Here is a 21,868-nt window from a genome sequence, read left to right on the forward strand (position 1 = left end):
GTACATGTTCTGTTTTCGTTGGTCTTGAAAAACGGGTCTTAGCATCGAAAACAGAAACAAGAATTTCCCTATACATACTGTAGAACCACAACAACAACAAAAAATGGCGTCGAGCACATTAAAATGTTGTTCGTACTTGGCAACAAAATCAGTGCACCAAAACAATGCAGTTCTTTCCGAAGATAAGCAGTTTGCATTTAATGGTTTTTCTAGAACAGTTGCATAATAATTTGTTCACGTCAGATCGATCAATATTTGACAATTGCCGCTTACATCATTTCGCATCGACCAGAACTGTCATCCCTCAACCCCAATGTTTAAAGTCGATCAAACATGAGAGCATATCAGTTACTTTCATTTTTATATTTATTAATTCAACGCTCAGAGAGGCGGCCAAAAATATTTTTTCCAATATGCTTAATAGTTTAGCCATCAATTAAGAGATTGGAGTCAGAGAACTCGCGTTGTTAACGACTCCTGTAAGACACCTACAAGAATCAGACGCAATATTAACAAAACACTTGTTTATTGACACGCAACGCGTAAGACTGTTATCGAAAGCACGTTTTGCAAAGAGTTTACAAGTTGTATATACGCTCATAAATATACGATAAATACCATTAAATAAGCCATTCTTAACCGCTAGACATGTTTTGATTTGGCATAAGCTAGGTCTTTACAATATACCCAAGTGAGGTTCCCACCGTGACTTTTGTCCTTTTTACTTATCATTCCTTTCCAATGAATTACACAAGAACACAATTGAATGACTAAGCAAGCGTTGGCCACTTTCAAAAATACCACAACACTCTTTGTTTGCCCTCCAGAATTGTTTTAACTTTCTCTTGGGACTTAAATGGTCCAAAGGAACGAAAAATGCTTACGAAAAATTTTGGAGGGCAAACAAAGAGTATTATGGTATTTTTGAAAGTGGCCAATGTGGTTTCCTTTCACTCGCTGACAACCTGATGGGTCGCGCGCCGAGCTTTCGTGAAGATATTCGCATTTAACTCGAATTCCCCACCTAGCGCGAAAATTATGATCATAACCAAGTAAAATTCTTATTCCCATTTAAAATTTTCTTGAGTAGAAAAATACCCGAGAAACCGGTACTACATGGACAGTGATATGGGGAATTTGCACTTCAAAAATAATATCAAGGAAAGAGATATCGGTCCTCTTCGCAACCTCGTTCCCAGGGACTCTCTGCTCTGCGTCCTGACAAATGAGGCAGAGACGAGAGACCCTGGGAACGAGGTTGTTATGACCCACAACAAACAGGCGAAAACTGATAGTGAGATAAAAATATTCTTCCTGAATGATTGTTTGATAAGCAATCATGGACACTTCTGGCCTCTCCGATAAAAGCAACTGATCGGGGAATAAACTCCTTTCAAATACTTCTTACTTTTGGAAATTACTTCAGGGAATAGAATGCTAGAAAAGGCGATAAAAATTAAATTAAGTTGATGTGTAATTGTCCCACAGAACTGACAACCTTTAGACAAGACCCTAGTTGTTCAAAGATTGGACAACGCAATTGCTTCTTATTTAACTTATCCGTTGAATAGTGATTTAAGGACGGTGCCTACTATTGTTATTGCGCATACGTTCTGCGCATCTCCGGATACTCGGATTTCCTATCGGTAGTGTTTACTAATGCAGGGATATTTTTGCGCGGTTTAAATTTATGCGGAGAAAGAAGAACTTAGCAAGGGCTCTTGGTATCCAAAAAGAAAACTGGGGGTAGCCATGCATTTTTCAAAGATAATTTAGCTTTAATTTGGAAAGGAACGCCATACATTGCTTTGTATTTTAAAGCTTTTTGCTAATATTGTTGATTAATTATCTTTGAAAAATGCGTGGTTACCCCCAATTTTCTTTTTGGATTTTAACGACACTTGTTGAGATCTGCTTTTCCCGCATATTCATAAAACCGCGCAAAAACACCTCTGAATTAGTAGGCACCGTCCTTAACCGGTGGATATCGCCATCTGCCGGATAAATCACTTAAATCACCGGATAAATCAGTTGTTCAAAGGTTAGATAACTTTATCCAGTAGGTAAGTCACTATCCAGAGAATAAAATATACCGGTACCTCACATAAAACGTTGGCCAGGGTTTTCGAACACACCTTTACTCAGGTGTGCTTATAGACTTGCTCCAAGTTGCCCTCTCGAAACTCTTCGATTGAGAAATTAAAGCGAGCAAAGCGAGCGAAGCGAGCTTGAAGTGAGGTCGTGAACGGGCGACGAAGTCGCGAGAAGGCAGTACCCAACAAGCCGTTACTTGGCGCCGCCAAGTGACGGCTGGTTGGGTACTGCCTTCTCACGACTTCGTCGCTCAAAGAAAGTCAAGTGTGCATAGAGTGCATATTCAATTACGCGAACAAGTGCTGAGATCTTTGCACAAAGTGAAACTGTGACTTATCCAAGGGATGAAATTAATCGGCCTTTGAGCAATTGGGGCGTGGTGGATACTTTGGGAACACCTTGGTTCAGAAGGTGGATTCACTCAACAGTAAATAAATTCGATAAGCTTCCACAGTGGCTATCAGTCTGAAAGCAGTTTATCCGGTGGGTTGTGTTATCCACCGTTTGAGCAACCGAGCTCTTGTGCACAACTGAGGCCAGGGATCCGATTCTAGACAGTCCCGATAACTTTTCGGGCCCAAAAAGCCAGAACAGAACCTGTCATCCGCTTGTTACGAAAGACTAGTCTTTTTACATGCTTTCAAGGCAACAAAGAGCACAATAACGGCTTTGAAGTTTGATTATTTAACCCTTTTCGTTTTTAAGATGCAGTATGACACAAGAGACGTTTCGAGACTCTCCAGAAATGGGTCCTAATTGCTCGAAGGGTGAAAAGAGCCATCCACTGGATAAATAAACTACGATCGCGATCGCTTCTGACAGCACTTGTCTGTTGGGTAGAGATTTATCTGCTGGATTCATACACCTTTTGAACAACTTGGATCAGTTTTCAGTTATGGGTGAGATTGCCAGTGACCTTACTGTCATACAAACTTCTCATCTTTCTCATGCTTTTAACAACGATGATTTACGTGATAAAAGCGGCGAGGTCTGTATTGATACAAGGTCACTGGCAGCCTCGTCGCTAGTCAGACGCCAGGTCACTAAGAAAACAACGATTAAAAAATGGCCTATTCTCTTCCCGGAGGGATTGTCGTGTTAAGTTATCTCATGTATCGTCCGCTTTTGTCTAACTTGAGGATTTTCGCAAGACGCTGTTTAGTGGTAGTGACGGCTTTCTGTCGTCCTCGTTTTGCTTGCGCTGGAGGAAAACCACGAAGGAGAAGTTAACAGACAGAAAAAAAAAACATGAAGACAGAGCATAAACAATTTTATGATCTTCCAAGCAACAGTGTCAATGCTACGACCAATTTTGCAAGCGGTATTTTATAGAAGCGCCCCCTCAAAGTCCCCTCTCTCCCTGGATTACAAAGGGATAACATAAGCATCTTCCAAATCGTATTTTCTCGATGGAACTGCAAAATAAGGCAACTTAGTTTGCGATCATAGACCTCGTGCTCGTGGCATAAAATGATAGGCAAGATAACAACGTGAAACAAAATTTAAACAACGAACTGGGCTATTAAGAGGCATGCCACTCCAGGTAAAATGTCAACTTGAAAAAAACAAAGCATCAGTGCTTCTAAGTAATCTAAAGTATATAATATTGGAGATATGTCAAAAAATGCATGCAATGACAAAAATTGGCAGATGGGGAGAGAAATTTCGCCAAGAGGGCGCCGGACGTGTGGCGGATTTGGAAAAACTTCGCCAAATCCTCCACTTTCGCCCTTACCTGAATTTCTGGACACAAGTAGAATTCTGCAGTCTTACCTTTAATGGTATTATCGGGTTTCGCACAGTTTGGTTTTAAACTGGATGCAGCAAGCGTTTCACCTCCGTTGACAGCTGCTGTCTTACTTCCGCCTGTGCTTGTTTGGTCGCTAACTTGTGCACTTCTTTCGGAAGTTAATGGTCCCTGGGAAAAGTAGTAGGAATAGTACAAGGCCACATTGAATCTTATGAGTACATAGAATACTGCTGCTTGTAAGAAAACAAGCAAAATGCTTCAGTATTTGCTTCAACATCCACGCGATTTTTTGAAGGCCGTTGAATAACAGAACGCGGCCCGAGGTGGCAAACGAATAAATTCAACTGCAGTTGTTCCTATGGATAGCACTTTGAAAGAGAGTGGCTAAAGGATTGATTTCAACCCTTTTAAATCGTTCAAAATCGATTCCATACAGCCGAAAAATGTTGGCAAATGGCTTCGACATGCTATAAAACAAAATCGAAGGGATGTTCAAGAAAATGGTGAAGCCCTTCAACCAGGCCTGAACTTGTACTAAATGGTGATAAAACAACCTTGTTCCCAGGGTTTCTCTTCCTCCACGGGAAGAGGAGGAGACCCTGGGAACGAGTTGACTTGACTACTTCGTTCACAATCAATCAGATCATATGGTACATAGCATGTTACACTTTTAAAACCACAATCTGTATGAAGTTTAAAATGAGTCGCCATTGCAAACGTCACATTCAACACTCATGTCGAAGCCATTTCCATGCATTCTTACATGACTTCAGCTCAAGGGAAGAGTGAATTCGTTTTAAATCATGGTACACAGATTTTCCTTTTCACTAATTCATTGACATTGGTTTAATATTTCTCAATTCTTGAAAATCGTTAAGAATTTCTCAGATCTTTTATTGTGATCATTGTTTGTACATTGGCTTTTTCATCATGATTGTTGTAATTTTTGTTTTTGGAGGGCCACTAGGAATATAGTAATTGGCGTCACCCTCTTTATATAGAGGTTAAAAATTTATTCTTTCCAAGGGCCTGGCCGAACGGGAAATGTTTCGCGTTTAAATAACATCAAACATTGTTTGGTGACCAACCATTTTACCGTTTGGCCACTTTGTTTAGCGATGTTTGATCGTGTTTGATAAAATTTGAAGGCCATCAAACATTCGATCAAACAACCTAAAACATTTCTTTTGTTCTCGTGTTTGATGGGCGAAGTTTTGATCGTTTGGCCAGCCGTATCAAACATGTTTGGCGCGTTGCATGCGTTTCCCGTTTGTCCAGGTCCTCACACTTCTGTTTGAGAGGACGGAGCGATTGTCAAATGTTACGGCCACTTAAAAAGTAGAAACAAAGCAAGAACAAACCGTGGGTGGAGTTTCGTCCAGTGGTGAGTTCAATAAACTACCAGCGGTGTTTCGTCTCGAGGCTTGACGGACAGGTCTGAATTCCTTCGCTGGTGAACAAAGCAGTTTACCTGAGGGAGAACAAGGATTTATATTGAAACTTCATCAGATGCATAAATTCAGCGCACGAAACACAACGTCTGGTAGTAATCACATAAACTTCATGACTGGATTATTCTCGGGTTTCACATGACGTCACGGCCGCAATGTTGGTGTCTCGACCCAATCCTCTCCTCCGCGAATAGATCTATATCACTCAATGTCCAAACAAAAGATTTTGCCCGTCGAACCTCACATTCAGTGTGAGGCTGGACGGGCAAAGACAATGCAAAGACAAAGCCTTTGCTCCCCACCGATTCCAAAATGGCCGCCCAGTGATAAAGGTGTATTGAACTCTATTGTTATGCAAAAAAACGCGAATTTAAAAGTCTGAAAGCCTAAGACACCCATGTTTCATATTAATTCTGCGGCATACACACCCATTGCATTCTTAAACTAGTGAGCCTTTGACGTGATTTTCTCCTCGATCCAGCTCCCTCAAGATCTTAAATTACCCGGGAATTTCCAGTTAAAATAAACAGGTGTCTTTTTGAAATCAAGGCTTTGGTCGCTTAGTGTTTAGTTAATACAGATTTGAAATCCAAAGAAAAATATGAATTGATTTTTTTGTCAAAGGGGCACTTTAATAACAAGTTAGGAATTTGGGGGTGATTTTCATGTTAATTACAACCCGTGCTTGTGTGAAAACGATGGCGACTTCACCCTCGAAATGCTACTGAAAACCGCTCCAATACATGACCAAGTTACTGACCAAGAAACAATACTACGGGATAATCTTACTCTTTGGATTCCAAGTTGAGTCGACCCTTTCGCTTTTCTTCTTGCGTTGTCCTGGTTTCCAGGAGGTGGCTTTGTCCTCATCTGTCATGTCAGCAAGAGGTGGATAAACTACAGACAGGATAAAAAAGTTCAGACGATGAGCGAGACCCGACATCTTCATCATGTGGTTATACATTGAGATGATCTCTTAAAGGTATTATTAGAGACCTTCAGATTGGACGAAGAGAATGACTTCGAGTGTAAGTTTTCTTTACTGGGCATGCGCATTACAGTTAAACAACGACAAATTTTGAACTGCACGTACTCAGAACTGAGAACTCGTAATCGTAGTAGTCCTCGTACCCCAATCTGAAGGTCATTATTGACTCTCTTCTCACACAAATCCCATAATACACCTCTTTTACCCCCCTCCCCCCCCAACAAAATTTTAAATTAAAATCTGCATAGGACAACTTCATGTCCCAAGAGAAATTGCAAACAATGATTATACAAAATTTTGGGTGGTGAAAGAGGTGTATTATGGGATTTGTGCAAGTAGAGAATAGTCTACTTTGTCACCAACATCAAAGAGCCCCCAAAGCTAAACTGTTTTGAATTAAAGAGCTGGGATATAACAGTTCCCAGTTGTGGGGGCTGACTGACTGAAATCTCAGGGTTATTAGGAAAGGGGTGGGATAAACAACATTCCACGTAATAGAAATTCACACCCACAGAAGGGGATATAGCCTGTGAGCAGGCTCTCTTTTCACCGGGCAAGTGAGAATGATGGGGACTCTACTTTTCCAACATGAAGAGAGAGCCTGTTCGCCGGCTAAAGGGGACACAACGCAACCAACTCACTAGATTAACAAGATTGTGTTCTAACGTAATCGCCCATTGTCTTACCATATTTATTGTCGTGAAAATAATCTGAGTCACCGAATCCCAGGTCATCCTCTTCGCTTTCAGAATTGCTCTCGCTTGGGGCTCGTTTTGAGTTCAACTGAGAGGTACTTGGTTGGTTTGCTGCTTGAGACAACTGAAAACTAGATGACTTGGGTTTTGCATTGGATACAGATTGAAAGGCTGATGAGCCAAACGCATTGATTCCAGCTCCAGCACTTAAGCCAAATAGCAGTGTTTTTGCTGCTTCAATTTCGTCCCTGAAAATAAACGAGTTAAGTCAGTGTACTTCAGTAAAGAGTGTCTGCCACTTTCTCAACCAAAAGTCTCCAAATTTTTTGGGTCTCTTTTGTGTGTCACAATTCCCTCTGTATCTTAAGAACGGATAGATTACATTTAAGTCATAAAACTTCACAACCATCTTGCTTTTTGTTATCTTGAAAACATGTTAAAAGGACAGCTTATCAAAGCAACCAGATGACAGTTCTCTACAAGGTTTTTTGGGGCCAGAAAGTTTTCAGGAGAGGCCCAGGAGCCCTGGACTAAGAGCACACCACTAATGCCCCTAATTTGAGTGATTGTTTTTTCTCTCTCCAATCAAGTTACTTTCATATTACTCTTTCCCCAACGAGTATCTATCAAGTATTTATGAGTCAATGAATCAATGAGTCAGTGCAGTTACCCTAACCCATAAAATGAAAGAGAGAGACTGCTTTGGCCTAATCACTGAAACGAGGGATTAGGCTTAATCAATAAATTATTGCTATATTGACAGAGTCTCATTGACTCATTGACCACTTCACTCATAAATTATGGGACCTCTTCCCCAACTGGTAAATTCAAAAGTTAATTTCTGCAAATGTGTTGTAATGAAGGCATCACAAATTGATTGGCTAAGTTGACAATACTATGTGAGAGAAGCTGCTCTGAATATAGATGGTACCAGGGAAGAATAGACTCATTTCAGTAATTCCCAGTCTGGAGGACAAAACAATGGTTGTTATAAACAAACTTTCAAATGCAAAACAATCTTATTGTTTTGTCCTCCAGAACGGGAATTAACTGAAAGGGGTTTATACCCGGTAAGTCGTGAGAAAATTAATTTTGTGCAAGTTGTAAGCTTCACATCATGGCATCTTGTTGAACTCAGTAACTGCAGGAAAATGTCACCAACGTTTCACACAACTTTAAAATAAAATTGTCAAACAGCTTCAAAATTTAATGAGCTGACAAAAACTTAAAATGGTTCAAAAATGACAGCAATAGCTACATGCTTTTTAGATGTTTTACTATAGTTTCCAACCAAAACCTCTCCTATTTTTATTTTTTTCAATCTTAGACACACAACTTTTAACAAAAAAAAACTCTTAATAGGATAAAAACAGGATTAATAGTTTAAGCTAATCATGGTCAAGAATTGATCATGATTAGCTTAAAATGTCTGTCTTACTTATAATCTTTAGATGAGGTCCAGTCTAACCCAGCCACGGGCTGCTGTGTTCGAGGGTCTGATGTGGCCTGGAGACCAGATGTTGCTCCTATGCTACCTTGTGTGGTTCGTGAATGAACAGGAATGAGGCTAGGTGTTCCACCCAGGCTGTAACCAAGTTCATTGTCAGATGTGTCGCTATTACTTTCTGTTGGGTCTAATGGGAAGAATGCTTTGTTCTTGTTTGATGAGCTGTTCACTGAAAAAAAACGAGGCTTTTAAGGCATGTAAAAGAAAACTAACAGCTAAGTGGTTTTAACTGTGAATGAAGAACTGTTGCAGGGCTGTAGATGATGTGAGGTGAATCAAGGCACTTCCTTAGGTGATGTTCATGTAAATAGCAGGAAGTAAATACAGAAACTGATTTTGGTATGGCTAACACCCTGTGTTATCTACCTATAAGCTCTCCATAAGCTACATTGTACAGTAAGTTGTAAGCTCAATATTAAGGCAGCAGTTCTACTTTGAAACTACACCTTTGAAAGTTACTTTTCATTTCTTCAACCATCGAGGTAAAAGCTTGAAATACATGTACTTGTTTGACAAATACTGTAATTATGTACAAGTGGTACTATTTTTTCCCTCTTTACAAGTGACTAATAAAAACTTGCCGAGTGAGTTCAAAGTGTCCTAACTTCATTCAAACCCACAGAGTGACACTTTCCTTGTTGTGCATAGAGGCTTTCCACTTGGTTATTAGGATGCCATTATTTTGCTCTCAAATGGCATGCAGAATAAAATCTTCTTCCTTCCAAGAGACACTCTTCACATGCCAAACTAACAATTATTAATTTGGCCTGGGATTGTACTTATTTCTGCTGGGTGTCATTCAAAACTTCAAGGAATTTAATCATTAAAATACACTTACTTGATAGTTTAAGGCGAAGCGGACCTTGCTTAGAAGGTGAACAAGAATACGAGCTATCCATGAGGTTACTGTCTTCCTGAGTAGCCTGGGGCACGAGAGGCTGGAACTTCTTTCCTGTCGTTTTTCTACTGCTACGATTATTGTTATTGTTGTTGCTGAAGAGTGTGACATTGAATAAGACAATGGTAAATGGATATCATAAGAGTTAACATGTTTTTCATCACCTCCTCACAGTAAAATTAAGAGAGCAATGGGTTGATTTTCTCAATTAAGGAAAGGAAATGTTGCACTGGTGTTTAAGAAAGCAAGGTTTAAATTTTGAATGATAACTTGCTTCCCCTTATTATTCCTGGTCAAACAGTGCAAGGTAACTGAAAGCTTCTATCCCCATTAGCAATTTTAAATCACTTACATTGTATATGGTCACCCTCAACTTGTTAACGATTGTTGACAGGAGAGCTCAATGAATGTCAATCATACCAAGGCAGCGAAGTAGCCTGCCTGTAATTGCAATAACTGAGATTCTACCTGATTTTCTCTCATGGTCTCTTAATTATAATTTAAAAAATTGATGTAATCAGTGGTCAAACAATCTACAGAGCTTCAACATTACTGTATTGCACTATTATTATAGTCCACTCTTTGACATGGCTTTTAGCTTTTTAATCAAGGAAATGATTATACCCACCACAACTTAGGAAAAATATAATTATTACTCCTAATCATAACTACTCGCTTACCTGACAATCTTTCCATTCGAAACAACAAGCTTCAAGCTAGAATTAGCGGACTCACAGATCTGACCCTTGCCTCCACTAAAATCCAAACCAGGTTCCTGTGGCTCCTGTGTTCGAGGAATCTTGAGTTTCAGTGCCGGCAAACTCGAGGAAAAGGAATCAGCTTTTCGTTTAGAATCAATTCCTGTATTAGCTATTCTAATAACAGGTTTACTGTCATCAAGCTCACATCTCAGATGATCTCCAGAATTATTTGCATTATGAGTACTGTAATTGTCAGATTTTGGAGCTTTAATTTTGAGGCGCGGTAAACTTCCATCAACAAAGGAGGATGGCATTGGGCTTCCATTGTCTCTTTGATTATTTTCATCAAGTTTTGGAGTTGAGGGTCTTGATGTCTTGTCTGATTTCTGAAAAAGGTATTAATTATTATTATTCAGACGTCAAGGTGAATTTCATCTAATACTTATGTTTATTTAAGATGAAATTAATGATGAATGGTATATGAAATGAATCATATATGAACTGCGGATATGAAATCAAGTGAAGCTATGATCTTCGCAGTTATGAACGCAATTTTTGCAATTAAGTAGAGAAGCCTGAAAAATTCAGGACTTCAACGGGGTTTGAACCCGTGACCTCATGATTCCGGTGCGACGCTCTAACCAACTGAGCTATGAAGGCTTCTCTATGCAATTGCAAAAATTGCGTTCATAACTGCGAAGATCATAGCTTCACTTGATAAGATGAAATTATAACCAAAATGCTTTACCTCTGTCTTTTTCAGTTCTTTATAGATGGACTTGATGAACTTGCTTGGAGACACTGTGTCTGGAATGAAAAACTTGTGCAGTTTTGTCAACTCCTATGAGCATGAAAAGGTATATGCATTAATTTATATAACATAAAAACAATATGTAGCTTCACAAATTAAAATACAAAGTAATTTTTATGGAATTGTGGGCAAAAAGTTGCCTGCTCAAAGGTCTCCTTTCATTTGTACATGTATTTGCTGAAGGGTGATCTAGTGATCTTGATCCTATAAAATAATGGGAATTTTTTGAAACAGCAGCAAGTGACTTACTTCTCCTTTTGTGCTCCACGCCTTGAGTGCAACAACAAGGGCATTTAATCCTTTAATCAGACTGTCTGATGGTTTCCTGCCTGACTCAAGAACAGCTACAACAAACATCGAAAAAGTATACATACAAATGTAAGCTGCTTGTGAGCTAGAGTACAAGGTAATTTAGTAAAGGTTTGATTTTCTTTCCTTACCTTTAAGTTTGTCCAACAGATACACAGCAGCATACCAATTCATTGTCTCAAAACACGGATGAAGAAATTTGTCAGGTGTTTTGAGTTGTCTCTCCAGCCTGTACACTCTACAGTAAGAAAGGTATAATTTAATTTCGATAAATAGTTAGGTCCTATTCTGCTGAAATCAACCGTTTTGTTTTGTTGGATTTTTCAATGTTCCATTCGGTTTGTATTATTTATGGTTGACCTACAATTTCAACCAGCGCCGAACTTGGCCTAAAATGATTTTGCTTTTACAGGTTTTTTTACAGGCTTATAAAACTTGCTGCGCATGACTGTAGCTGTGGGTGATGATCACTGTAACAATGTGGAAAAGTCTGGTGGTGACCATTCCAAGGAGCTACTGGGTTTTCCAGGGAAAGTGACTGATGGGAAACTATTACCAGCATCACTTCAATTCAACCTAAACCCATTTAAATGGAAGGCTGTAAGCATAACCATTTCATTGACTTTTTTTTTTTTTTTAAATTGTGTTTGGTTGGTCAGATTGAAACCAAATTACAATGTATCAAGAGTCAGCAAAGGATGAAAAAAGATGGAAGAAAAGAAACTATCTTGACCTGTTTTAATCAAATATTGCACACACAGCATCAAAAAAGAAGTCAGGCACAGTTTATTTCTCAAAACTTGGCAGCAATAATAAGTTTGATGAAACCAAAGAGGAAAAAAGGAGAGTTGACATAATTTCAATCCTTCTACTGCTGCTAGCTAGGGAGTCAGGAAGGCTTAGGGGTTATCAATCTGACTCCAAGGGTTTTTCTCTGGATACTCCAGTTTTTCTCCATCATCAAAATTGACTCTCAGTCAATTTCATCTGGCTGCCAGCAGATACCCTTGATAGGGATAACCTCTGGTATCCTTCCCTTTCATTGAATTAAATTGAATGAATAAAGATGAATAAATTTAACTGTGTTACTTACCAGTACCTGAAGGCTTTCTAAAGGCCAATATTAGTTTTGAATACAGAAATTACAGCAGCTGCTCTGAATGTAGGTTTTTGTTTCAGCTTAAGTAAATCTCTACAGTAAACATATATATTTACTAAAATCCTACCTGAGTTGAAGTTCAATGTTGTATGTGCAGAGAAAATTTCCTCCAAATACGAGCGAGTCAAGAGGAGTAAAAACCGCATGAATCCAACCTTACAAAGTTAGAGAATAATACACTTACATTTACATTTACCATTTTGGTCTGTCACTAAATACTGAGCATTTTAGACTGCTTTAAAAAGGACAACAAAAGTCACTGAAAAAGCACTTTTAAGTGCATTAAGTAATGAAGTGTTACATTAATGTTTGAAATTGCATTTTTCAGAGCAGCCAGTGAATTGGACAATGCTGTTTCCCTTGGGAGTTGATTTCATGTAAGCATTTTCCATGATAAATTTCCATATAAGCATTGTTTCCAGTTTCTCTTGGGACCATTATAGGTCCAAAAAAAAAAAAAAAAACAGTGCTTTGGGAAACAAAGAGTATTATGATATTTTTGATAGTGGCTAATTGTCCATGAGTAGAAGGAATACTTGTAGTAATCCCTAATGGCTGTAGGTTGTGTATAAGAGTACTCTATGGAGCGAGTTGAGTATGAATGGCCAGCTGATCATAGTTTGGTATCTCTAAGAGAGACTAGCCTGTATCTCATTTTATACAGCATAGATAGACGTGCTATGGATTGTTTTCTTTCTAGTATCTTCCAATTTAGAGTTGAAAGCATAACATAAAAAATATTTTTAAAATATTACGATTCCATGAGTTAAAGCTCTCATCTTTCAAAAGCGTGGTAGTTTAATTTAAGGGTATCATTTACAACAAACTCTAGGTCCAATTTAACAACTCCAGTTCATGAAAATGATTACAAACATACAGAAGTCACATATTAAGCAGCTTTTTAGCATTTAAATTTGAATAGGAAACTTAAGCAATGTGTGGTTCCAGAAAATATCCATACCCCCACCATGGAAGATCATTGGAAATTCCGAGGGAGAAGGGGGGTCAAAGGGCAGTAATTTCCAAGGGGTAGGGGGGTTTCGTGGGAAACTACTTTTCCAAAGGGTCACGAACCACATACAAAACACTGAAAGCAACATACGATCGATCTGAAGCACAAAAACACACTATCGGACGATGTTTTGAAACAAAAGTCAGTTTTGAGATAAAGTTAATACTATTAGCTTCAATGTTTCCGTTTTTTTTCTTTGAGTTAGCAAGCGCTACAATCTCCCGAAGCTAAGAACAATGTGTCTTTCATTTGGGACGGATTCAAAACATTTAAAATGGCGGTCTCAACTGGAATCTCCGTCCCAGACTTCCAGGACTTTTTCGTCCAACCAACACTTCTGTTTGTCTCTTTTTCGTCCAACCAACACTTTCGTTCACTTGAGTATCACTTTTCGCTACCTTCACATGCAGTAAACACATTTTTGATAGGATTCATGTTTTCCTGGGGGTAGTAACTCATTGGTTAGGGTTAGGGTTTCTTTCTTAGGTCTCTTTTTTGTGGGTGGAATTTAGACCACGGACAGGAACCGGGAGTCAAGTTTTCTCTTCTTTGAGTAAACGCAATTGCAGCCTCGGGAAACGATTGTTGAGGTTCAGTTCATTATGTCAAACTGGAAATTCTAAAACAGGAGTTTCACTACTCATTGGAGGAAGTAAATCGCGCCAAAAACAATAACAGTCGCCCTCTCGATTCCATCTGTGGCTCAAAGGCAAGCAACAGTGAGGCTGTGTGTCATTTACCGGCGAGAATGACTGCTGGAGAGTCAGTAAATTTGAAGACTGCACTTAAATCGCCATATCTAAGTTTACAAATAATTATGATGGATTATTTTGGCATCAATAATATTCTTCGTAAAACAATCGCCTTTGTGACGACGTTCACGAAACCTACCGCATCAACATGTGTGGTCCCTAAATAAGAATCAACCTGAAGAAACTGACAAAATGTGTAGACAAAGGAACCTTGTAAGTTTCTGTTTTATTTACCGGTACTATCGTTTGCGAAGTTGTCTAAGCGAGTGAAATGTTCTCATCGAAGTTTGCACAAAAATGTGAAACAGTCGATGTCGTGCAACCCAAATGTTTAAGCTTTGCAAAGTTGATGGCAAAGAAGCTGAAAGTTTCAATTCCCCTTCAAACCTGTTTTTTTACAGCTTTTTCACAAAATGCTCAAGTTGACTTTGATTCAGAAGATGTTTTGTTCATCAAAAACGTTTATAAACTCAACAAGATTAAAGCGCTCAAAGTTTCCAAAGAAAATGTGATTTAAGACAATAAACTTTAGGCAACTTGTGGTGAGTAATCTCTACCAGATGTTGTGGGTGTGGATGTAATCTTGAAGGACCTAGTGACACGACAAAATTCACATGCAACTACTTCAAAGTTAGGATAATTTGTCTGGTAGTTACCCCTAGAAACTTCTTATCACACTTGGAGTTGATAATACTACCAATTATTATTACATGTACTTGCACCTAAGTATCAAACCAAACAAGTTTAAATAAATTTTACCTGTGGGAATCAATAAAGTTTGTCCAGGCTTCACTGAACATTTGAAGCACTGCTTTACCATATCACCAAAAAACATCTCGCTCTGTCTTGCAGACGATACCCACTTTTCATATCGTTTAAAGCTTTCCTCACTTGGCTCAACAAAGTAGAACACTTTCTCTCCCTTAAAACAAAACAGACTTTGCAGGTAAGAATGTACCAGAATTTTGTACATAAACAAATTAAATCTGGGGAAATTAAATTTTCTTTGCTACAGATGTATCTCTTCAACTACATGTATTACCTGCACATATGAAGAAATACTGCTAAAGAAAGAAAAAATGATGTAGTCCATGCAGTAATCAATGATGTGATGACTGTATTATGTAAAGGGACCTTAACATAATTAATACAGGCAAAAAGCTGACAAATCCGTTCCAGGTCAAAGGTCAAATTTCTAGATGGCAAAGTCAAATTTTAACTATGTCATAAACATGGCATTCCATGTCAGGAATTTACAGTATCTTAAATCCTGAAGCTGTGTACAAATGTCTAAAATAACCATTTGTATTTCATCTAAGAAGCAACTGGCAGGGTTTTTGTTAAAGCCGGGACGCCGGGACCTTTACTCTGCTATTTTTATTTTTGTCCCGGCTATTTTAAGCGCAGGTTGTACAAGGATTCTTTCAATATGAAGAGACTAGTCAACCGATATTTGTATTTTATCATTTAATATTTTCTTAAACCAAATCGTGCTTTATTTCTCTGTTACTGGGTATTGTTAGTCGTACCACAATTTGCGTACATGTACGTGTAGCTGATTTGGAGTTCATGACAAGATGTTATCAAGTAACAGAAAACACATTGATCGGCGCGCCCTGCTTTCGTCATTAGGGAGTTTAAGCTAATTGCTATGGCGGGCTCTAATACGGCTGCCGGAAGTAAATTTCTTCAAAAATGAGACACTGTGCATGTTAGTCGGTTACGGTCAGCCGTAGCGCGAAGGAAATGAAGCGGAAAATCGACCAGTATTTTACCCAAAGGTACCCATTAGGCCTCACAAATTCAAAAATTTTCTGGGGGAGGTCCCCCTTACCCCCCAGTGGGAGGGGGACGACCCCCTACCACACCTATCCCGCCTTGGCACAGCGTGCCAAGATGGTGGCAGAGCTGGTCAGAGCCGCCATCCTGGTCCCTGCTATATGTTCAATTGTCCCTGCTACTAAAAATCATAACAAAAACCCTGAACCGGCTATTGTAAATTTTAATTAATAAGCACACAAACTATATCAACCTCTAATGTCAACCATGCAGATCTATTTAACACATCCACACTTGTAATGAACCAATAGTATTGTTGTACTGAATTCTTTTACTGTACATACTCATTACTGTAATTTAATTATACTAACCTTCAAAACATGATACCAGACTGATGTACCACCAAAATCAACATGGAAGTCTGTGTATGAATTTTTTACACCCATCAAGCAATATTTCTGAACAAGGGGTTTCTTGTGCGGGCTACAAAATAAACTTAAAATGTTACTTCTCACATTAGGCTGTATCAGCTTTTCTTATAAGCACTAATCAGAGACTTTTTGTCATCACAATATTATTTTCATTGATTAATTAATTATTTTAATTTGCTGATCAAATTTTTTTCCTCCCATAAATAGAGGCACAAAATATTGTTCAAAACCACTTTTTGGTCACCATCTTTCCCTCAAAATGATTGTGCTTGAGCCTCTTCATCTGTTTAAGCAATAGAGGATGTTTTCCGTGTTTCCATACTCTCATCTAAACACAGCTATTGACCAATGAGAGTGTGCATTCTATCCTAATTACTTTATAAAAAGGAATGCAGTACAAGGAACACTTACGCATCTTCTGGGAGATCTGAAGGCCATACATGATTTGCCCAGTCCATTTCTCTTACAAAGGCTGGAGCACGTATAAGGTGTGTCATGCTATTTCATTAAAGAAAAAGTGAAACGAAAAAATTAACACAAATGAATTTGACAGAAGGTAACCTGCTCTTAAAAACTACAGTAAAAGATAAGGTAATTTCTTTAAGTGAAGATTGACTGCACCTACGTTTATATATTACAGATTTTATAGTAAAGTTAGATTTCTGAATCCTACTCCAAGCTAAACGTTATGCAAACTGTCTCATTTTAAAAGGAGATCTTTTCTAGACATTTCCCCTAAAAGGCAAGATTAAAATGATAATGATAGTACACTGTATTTTGAAGCTTTTTACCTTGTATTAGAGAACTCCAAGCTAATAACATTCAGAATTTTCCTTTTGACTGGATTCATATAATACTCTGTCCATTCCCTCATTCGCATGCGCTGATCTTCCTACAAATTCAAACAAATCAAGACTCAACTCTCATAGATAATTAAACTCCTCATAAATGACAAAAGAATCCCTCACCTGCCTACAAACATCTATGACATCCAACTCTCTCATTGAACCTGTTAAAAAAGTCATGTTCAAATAACGCCAAATGAATAAATAGTTGTTTGCCAAGCAAATAACAAATGTGCTGAAGTGCTGCTTCCTGTATTCTTTGCAAATAGTGAGTGGTTTCCTTCATCCAAGAATACAATACATACCAACACATCTCTCAACATCCATAACACTGAAGTTCTTGTCAGGAACAACCATTCCCAATCCTTCCTTGTCTGCAATGAGTATTGGCCTGTTAAAGCCATTCTTCTCAAAACTCTCCACAGTAAGGTCCTTGCCATTTTCAAGCTTTAGAACAACATTGCCTTCTCTAAAAACAATTAAAAAAGAGAAACATGAAATAATACAAAGTATACAAGGAATTTAGCTTCCTTATATCCTTCAGTGTTTACTAGAAATAAGGGAAGCAAAATTCATTTTACACACTTACTTAAATTTCCGTGTTTTCAATTCTTTAATAAATGCCACTGTCCCAGCCTGTACAGCCTGAAATATAAAGGCATTAGATTAACCCTTCTGCACAGTCCTGTGGGTGACCCTTGCAGATTTCACTCTGTCAAATGCCAAACAATTTTATTCATCGATGGGGGCCAGCTCAGGGATCAATGGATTAAAAGAAATGATTGTGAGTGGAAACAGGGTTTTATTTTTGCGCGAAAACATATCTTCACACGTGAAGATAACACGGGTAAGTGGATACTCAACAGATATCATGCGTTATACGTAATTTTGTGCGTCGCAGAGAAAAATGGTAGTTTTTACAGCTTTTTTTTTTTCCCAATAAACGTAGAAAATTGTGCATCAAGTCATCAATGTGTTGGATAATAAAACAATAATTATCCTGCTCAATTTAGCAGAATATCGCATGATTTAGGTCAACTTGGCCTATAGCCTCATCAGCTAAGTACGAGGTGATATTCCGTGTGAATTTGCAGCATTATTGTTAAATCTTCACACTTGAAAAGATCACTGTTGCTACGGTGACATATCAAAACTGCACCTTTCAATGCCTTTCATGAAATGGTTCAGTATTTCATTGGTGTTTCTATAATAAATAGAATATTACATGGTCACTTGGAGATACGAAATTTCTCTTCTTATGTTAAAAATTATTTGTCAATACTCAAAGAGAAATTGTGTATCTCCATGCGGCCATATAATATCCTATATATCTGTTTAATGTTGGCAAAGTTTACCTTTGAACCATCATCAATTTCACTGTAGTCATGGCGATGCCAGTTCCTTCGTTTTTTTACTGAAACACAGAAGACCATTAACATGTATGATACAGAAAAAGACAGACATACAAATGAATGATTTGCCAGTAATCTGACACCTACGTAAAGGATTCCAGGATCGCCCGGGGGCAAACATTGCAAGCCTTCAGAAAGAAATGTATCACAAAAAGTTGTGTCTTCATCAAAAGTGGTGATATTAGACAAAGCTTGCGGCTTGCGTAAGATTTATTGTGAAATCTAGTAGTATCAAGTAATGCATGGTGTTGAAATAGTACAACCTTATTACTAAGGTATAAGTTTGAAGAGATTGATTCAATAAAGCCTTTCCAGTCGTTAGTACATTTTCTGGATATGTGTGCAGACCTACAAATACTGTTCAGAGCTATAAATCGTGATAAGTTCAAGGTTACAATGAGTACCAAGGTATGCTCAGCTAGTGCAAAATTATAATAATTAATGTATCAAGCAACTGGACATTCATATCCCCTCTTTGTCATCATAGAAGACAAAAAATCAGTGTCCATGATGTGTTTAAAAAGTGAACCTTTTTTTTTTAGTTAAAAATGTACAAGTAGGTATCTTGAGCAGCACTGCACAACTAAAGTGAGTTGCCACAGTCCTTATTTAACATGTTCCTCCACTGAACTTGATGGAAGAGAAAAGCAGCTGTTTCAAAACTGGCGGATGATGTTCAACAAAAGTGCACGACAACCTTCAGATTTCCCTGTGTTTGCTATCACTGGTTTTCATCTCTCCACAGTACAATAGTGTGGTAAACAGTTTCCACCCCTCCCCCCCCCCACAACAATTTCTCTCAATTACAGCAGCAATGTTAATGTTCTAACGAGTTATAACTAACAAAGAACAATTTTGACACACGTAATTACAACTGAATTATGGCTTCATTGAATCAATCCCCTCAAATTTATTCCGAAGTCTGTACTACTGGATAGCTATTGTAGATTTCACATAAATGAATCTTACACAAGCCGGAAAGAGTGTTAATCGATAGATTTTACAGTAGTTATTACACAAAAACTTACAATTTTCATGCACAAATGTTATTCACCTCTGTGTCTCACAAAATCAAGGCAAAATGTATTATTCTTTGACCAGCATCACTGCTTTTGAAAATATTTTTTCATTGGACGATCCCAGAATACATTGCGTATAACATAGGTTTCTGATTACTGGCAAATCATTCACTGTGGAGTGGATCAAGGATCCTGTTAAAATTTGAAGAAAGGCAACAGGCCACTTGGCCAATAAAGCAATAGCTTGCCTTTATCAACACAATGTTATGATAGACGCCCTAATAAAATTACTGTTGAGCAACTCCAAAATGAAAAAGAACAATGACCGTTGATTATAACAAGCAGAATGCACTCTTCGACTCCTTTGAACATTGTGTATAAAAGATCTAGCCTTTACGAAAAGACGAAAAAAAGCTCACTACGAGCTAATTAAGTCAACGCCATGACATTAAAAGACCTATGCAACAGAAGACTCAGCTGATACTGGAGAAGGCAATTAACTCAATTACTTGGCCAGAAATATGAAATTACAGTACCGGAAAATATAAACAAAAATGATATGTTAAATGAAGACAATGCATGGCAAATGACGGACGTGAGATTATAAAAATAACGTGCTCTTAACTTCGTGCTTCATTTATATATATATATATATATTCCATTCAAACAGGTGTTTAATTTACCGCTGTAAAGAAGCATGCTGCACAAATTCAAGGGAGGCTAATTCCTAGATAAAATCTTTCTCACGAGATAACCATGTGTACTAATGAAACAAACCAAGTGAAATAACATCTCATTCCTTGATAACGGAGTCAGATCGATTTTCCGAGCGTCGAACTTAACGAGCTTCCGGCCCTGAGCGTCAATATGTCCTTAAAACGATACTTCTACAGACTGCACGTTTTTAATATTTCCCCCTTCATACAAATGGAATACATATGAATACTTACAAGTCAGTGGTCCGTACAGTAGCGCACAATGCGGGCAATGGTACCGTTCAATGTCAGAAGCCTGATACTCCTCAATGCCTACACAACTAAAACAAAGTACTTCGGCGATTACTTTTTTGATTGCGGTGGTACTCCAATATTAGGGATAAATAAAGACAAACCTTCCATGAAACCATTCCTCACATGAATCGCACTGTATCATAAACTGGGACGGATCGTACGTTTGTCTACAAATACAATACAAAGGATCCGCCATGTTGTTTGTCTCTGCCATTATATGACGTCATCAGCGGCGTGGCTTTTGACCGAAAAGTAGCCTCATGTTGTAACTGTAAGTACGTACGACATTTTGAGAGTCGTCTCCAAAATATTCCAAGAAAACTCAAAATTATATTGTTTATAGTCCGAAAAGTACCACCCATTAAGGCAGCAAGGTAATTTTCAGAAATTCTAGGATCTCAAACGCGAATAAAGACCCATCCTATTTTGTGGATCACATCATAAATAGCAGCATATTCATCCTCAAACCGTGCAAGAAGTCACAAAAATCGAGGGGATGTACTTACTTTATCAATAATTATTCGGGAAATTCTCGGAACAAAATCTAACAGGAGTCACCGGTTTCAGTAAACCAGCTTAACCGGAAATTTCCTCAGCTCCCGGATGACGCCCGCGCTTGCTTTTTCCCGCCAAACTTTTTTTTTCGGCAGTTGTAGTCTGTTCTTACAGCAATGGCGGCCTCAACTTTTCGTTGAGGTTTCAGACATCGACTTAGCTAAATTTTCAACGAAAAACTAAGGGAAAAACAAAGCTAAACTTCAAGCACCTTCAGGTAAGATCTGAAAGTGATGAACGTGGAAGGGGACAGAGGCATTACCGTAACTCATGGTAAGTTCTTACGCTCAAAAGCTCCGATAAGTGAAAGAGAATATTAAAATCAAGTAAACAAGAGTTTCCTTGCTCGCTACAGTTGTTCGCGACATATTGGTTTTACCACTGGATATCATATTCAAATCTTTGCGTCCTCTATGTATATGCATAATTTCTGAGGAGCTTTTTCACCGCTGGCATAAGAAACAAAAACGAAAGAACGAACTAGAGATAAAGTGAGGAAGAAATCAGTTAGAATTTGTTTTTCAGTTCATCTCTCCTATTACTCCTCCATACATAAATGAATTCGTCATTTTCTTTCCAAGATTGGTGAAAGAGCTTTTCTCATTTCAACTTATACTGGGTCCCTTCCATTTAAATTAAAATTTATCAAAATCTTTAAGCAAGATCTACTCTAAAACTGTGAACACGTAC

General features: G+C 38.2%; 1 protein-coding gene across 1 annotated transcript; it reads right to left on the bottom strand.

Annotated features, from left to right (window-relative positions):
* Positions 1-509: 509 nt before the first annotated feature.
* LOC138056696 (lysine-specific demethylase 7A-like) lies at positions 510-20,841 on the bottom strand. The gene is made up of 22 exons (XM_068902551.1): positions 20,725-20,841; positions 20,564-20,649; positions 18,538-18,596; positions 17,772-17,827; positions 17,488-17,651; positions 17,306-17,346; positions 17,129-17,229; positions 16,749-16,835; positions 16,278-16,389; positions 14,887-15,049; positions 12,431-12,518; positions 11,336-11,442; positions 11,145-11,239; positions 10,833-10,925; positions 10,064-10,470; positions 9,324-9,478; positions 8,417-8,654; positions 6,970-7,226; positions 6,085-6,192; positions 5,206-5,315; positions 3,868-4,012; positions 510-3,295 (listed from the first exon to the last, which is right to left on the bottom strand). The coding sequence occupies exons 1-22, from the start codon at positions 20,835-20,837 to the stop codon at positions 3,198-3,200; spliced, it is 2,883 nt and encodes a 960-aa protein (XP_068758652.1). The 5' UTR covers positions 20,838-20,841; the 3' UTR covers positions 510-3,197.
* Between the last annotated feature and the right edge of the window lie 1,027 nt (positions 20,842-21,868).

This window comes from Montipora capricornis, chromosome 7, assembly GCF_036669925.1.
Source record: "Montipora capricornis isolate CH-2021 chromosome 7, ASM3666992v2, whole genome shotgun sequence".
NCBI classification, from domain to species: domain Eukaryota; kingdom Metazoa; phylum Cnidaria; class Anthozoa; order Scleractinia; family Acroporidae; genus Montipora; species Montipora capricornis.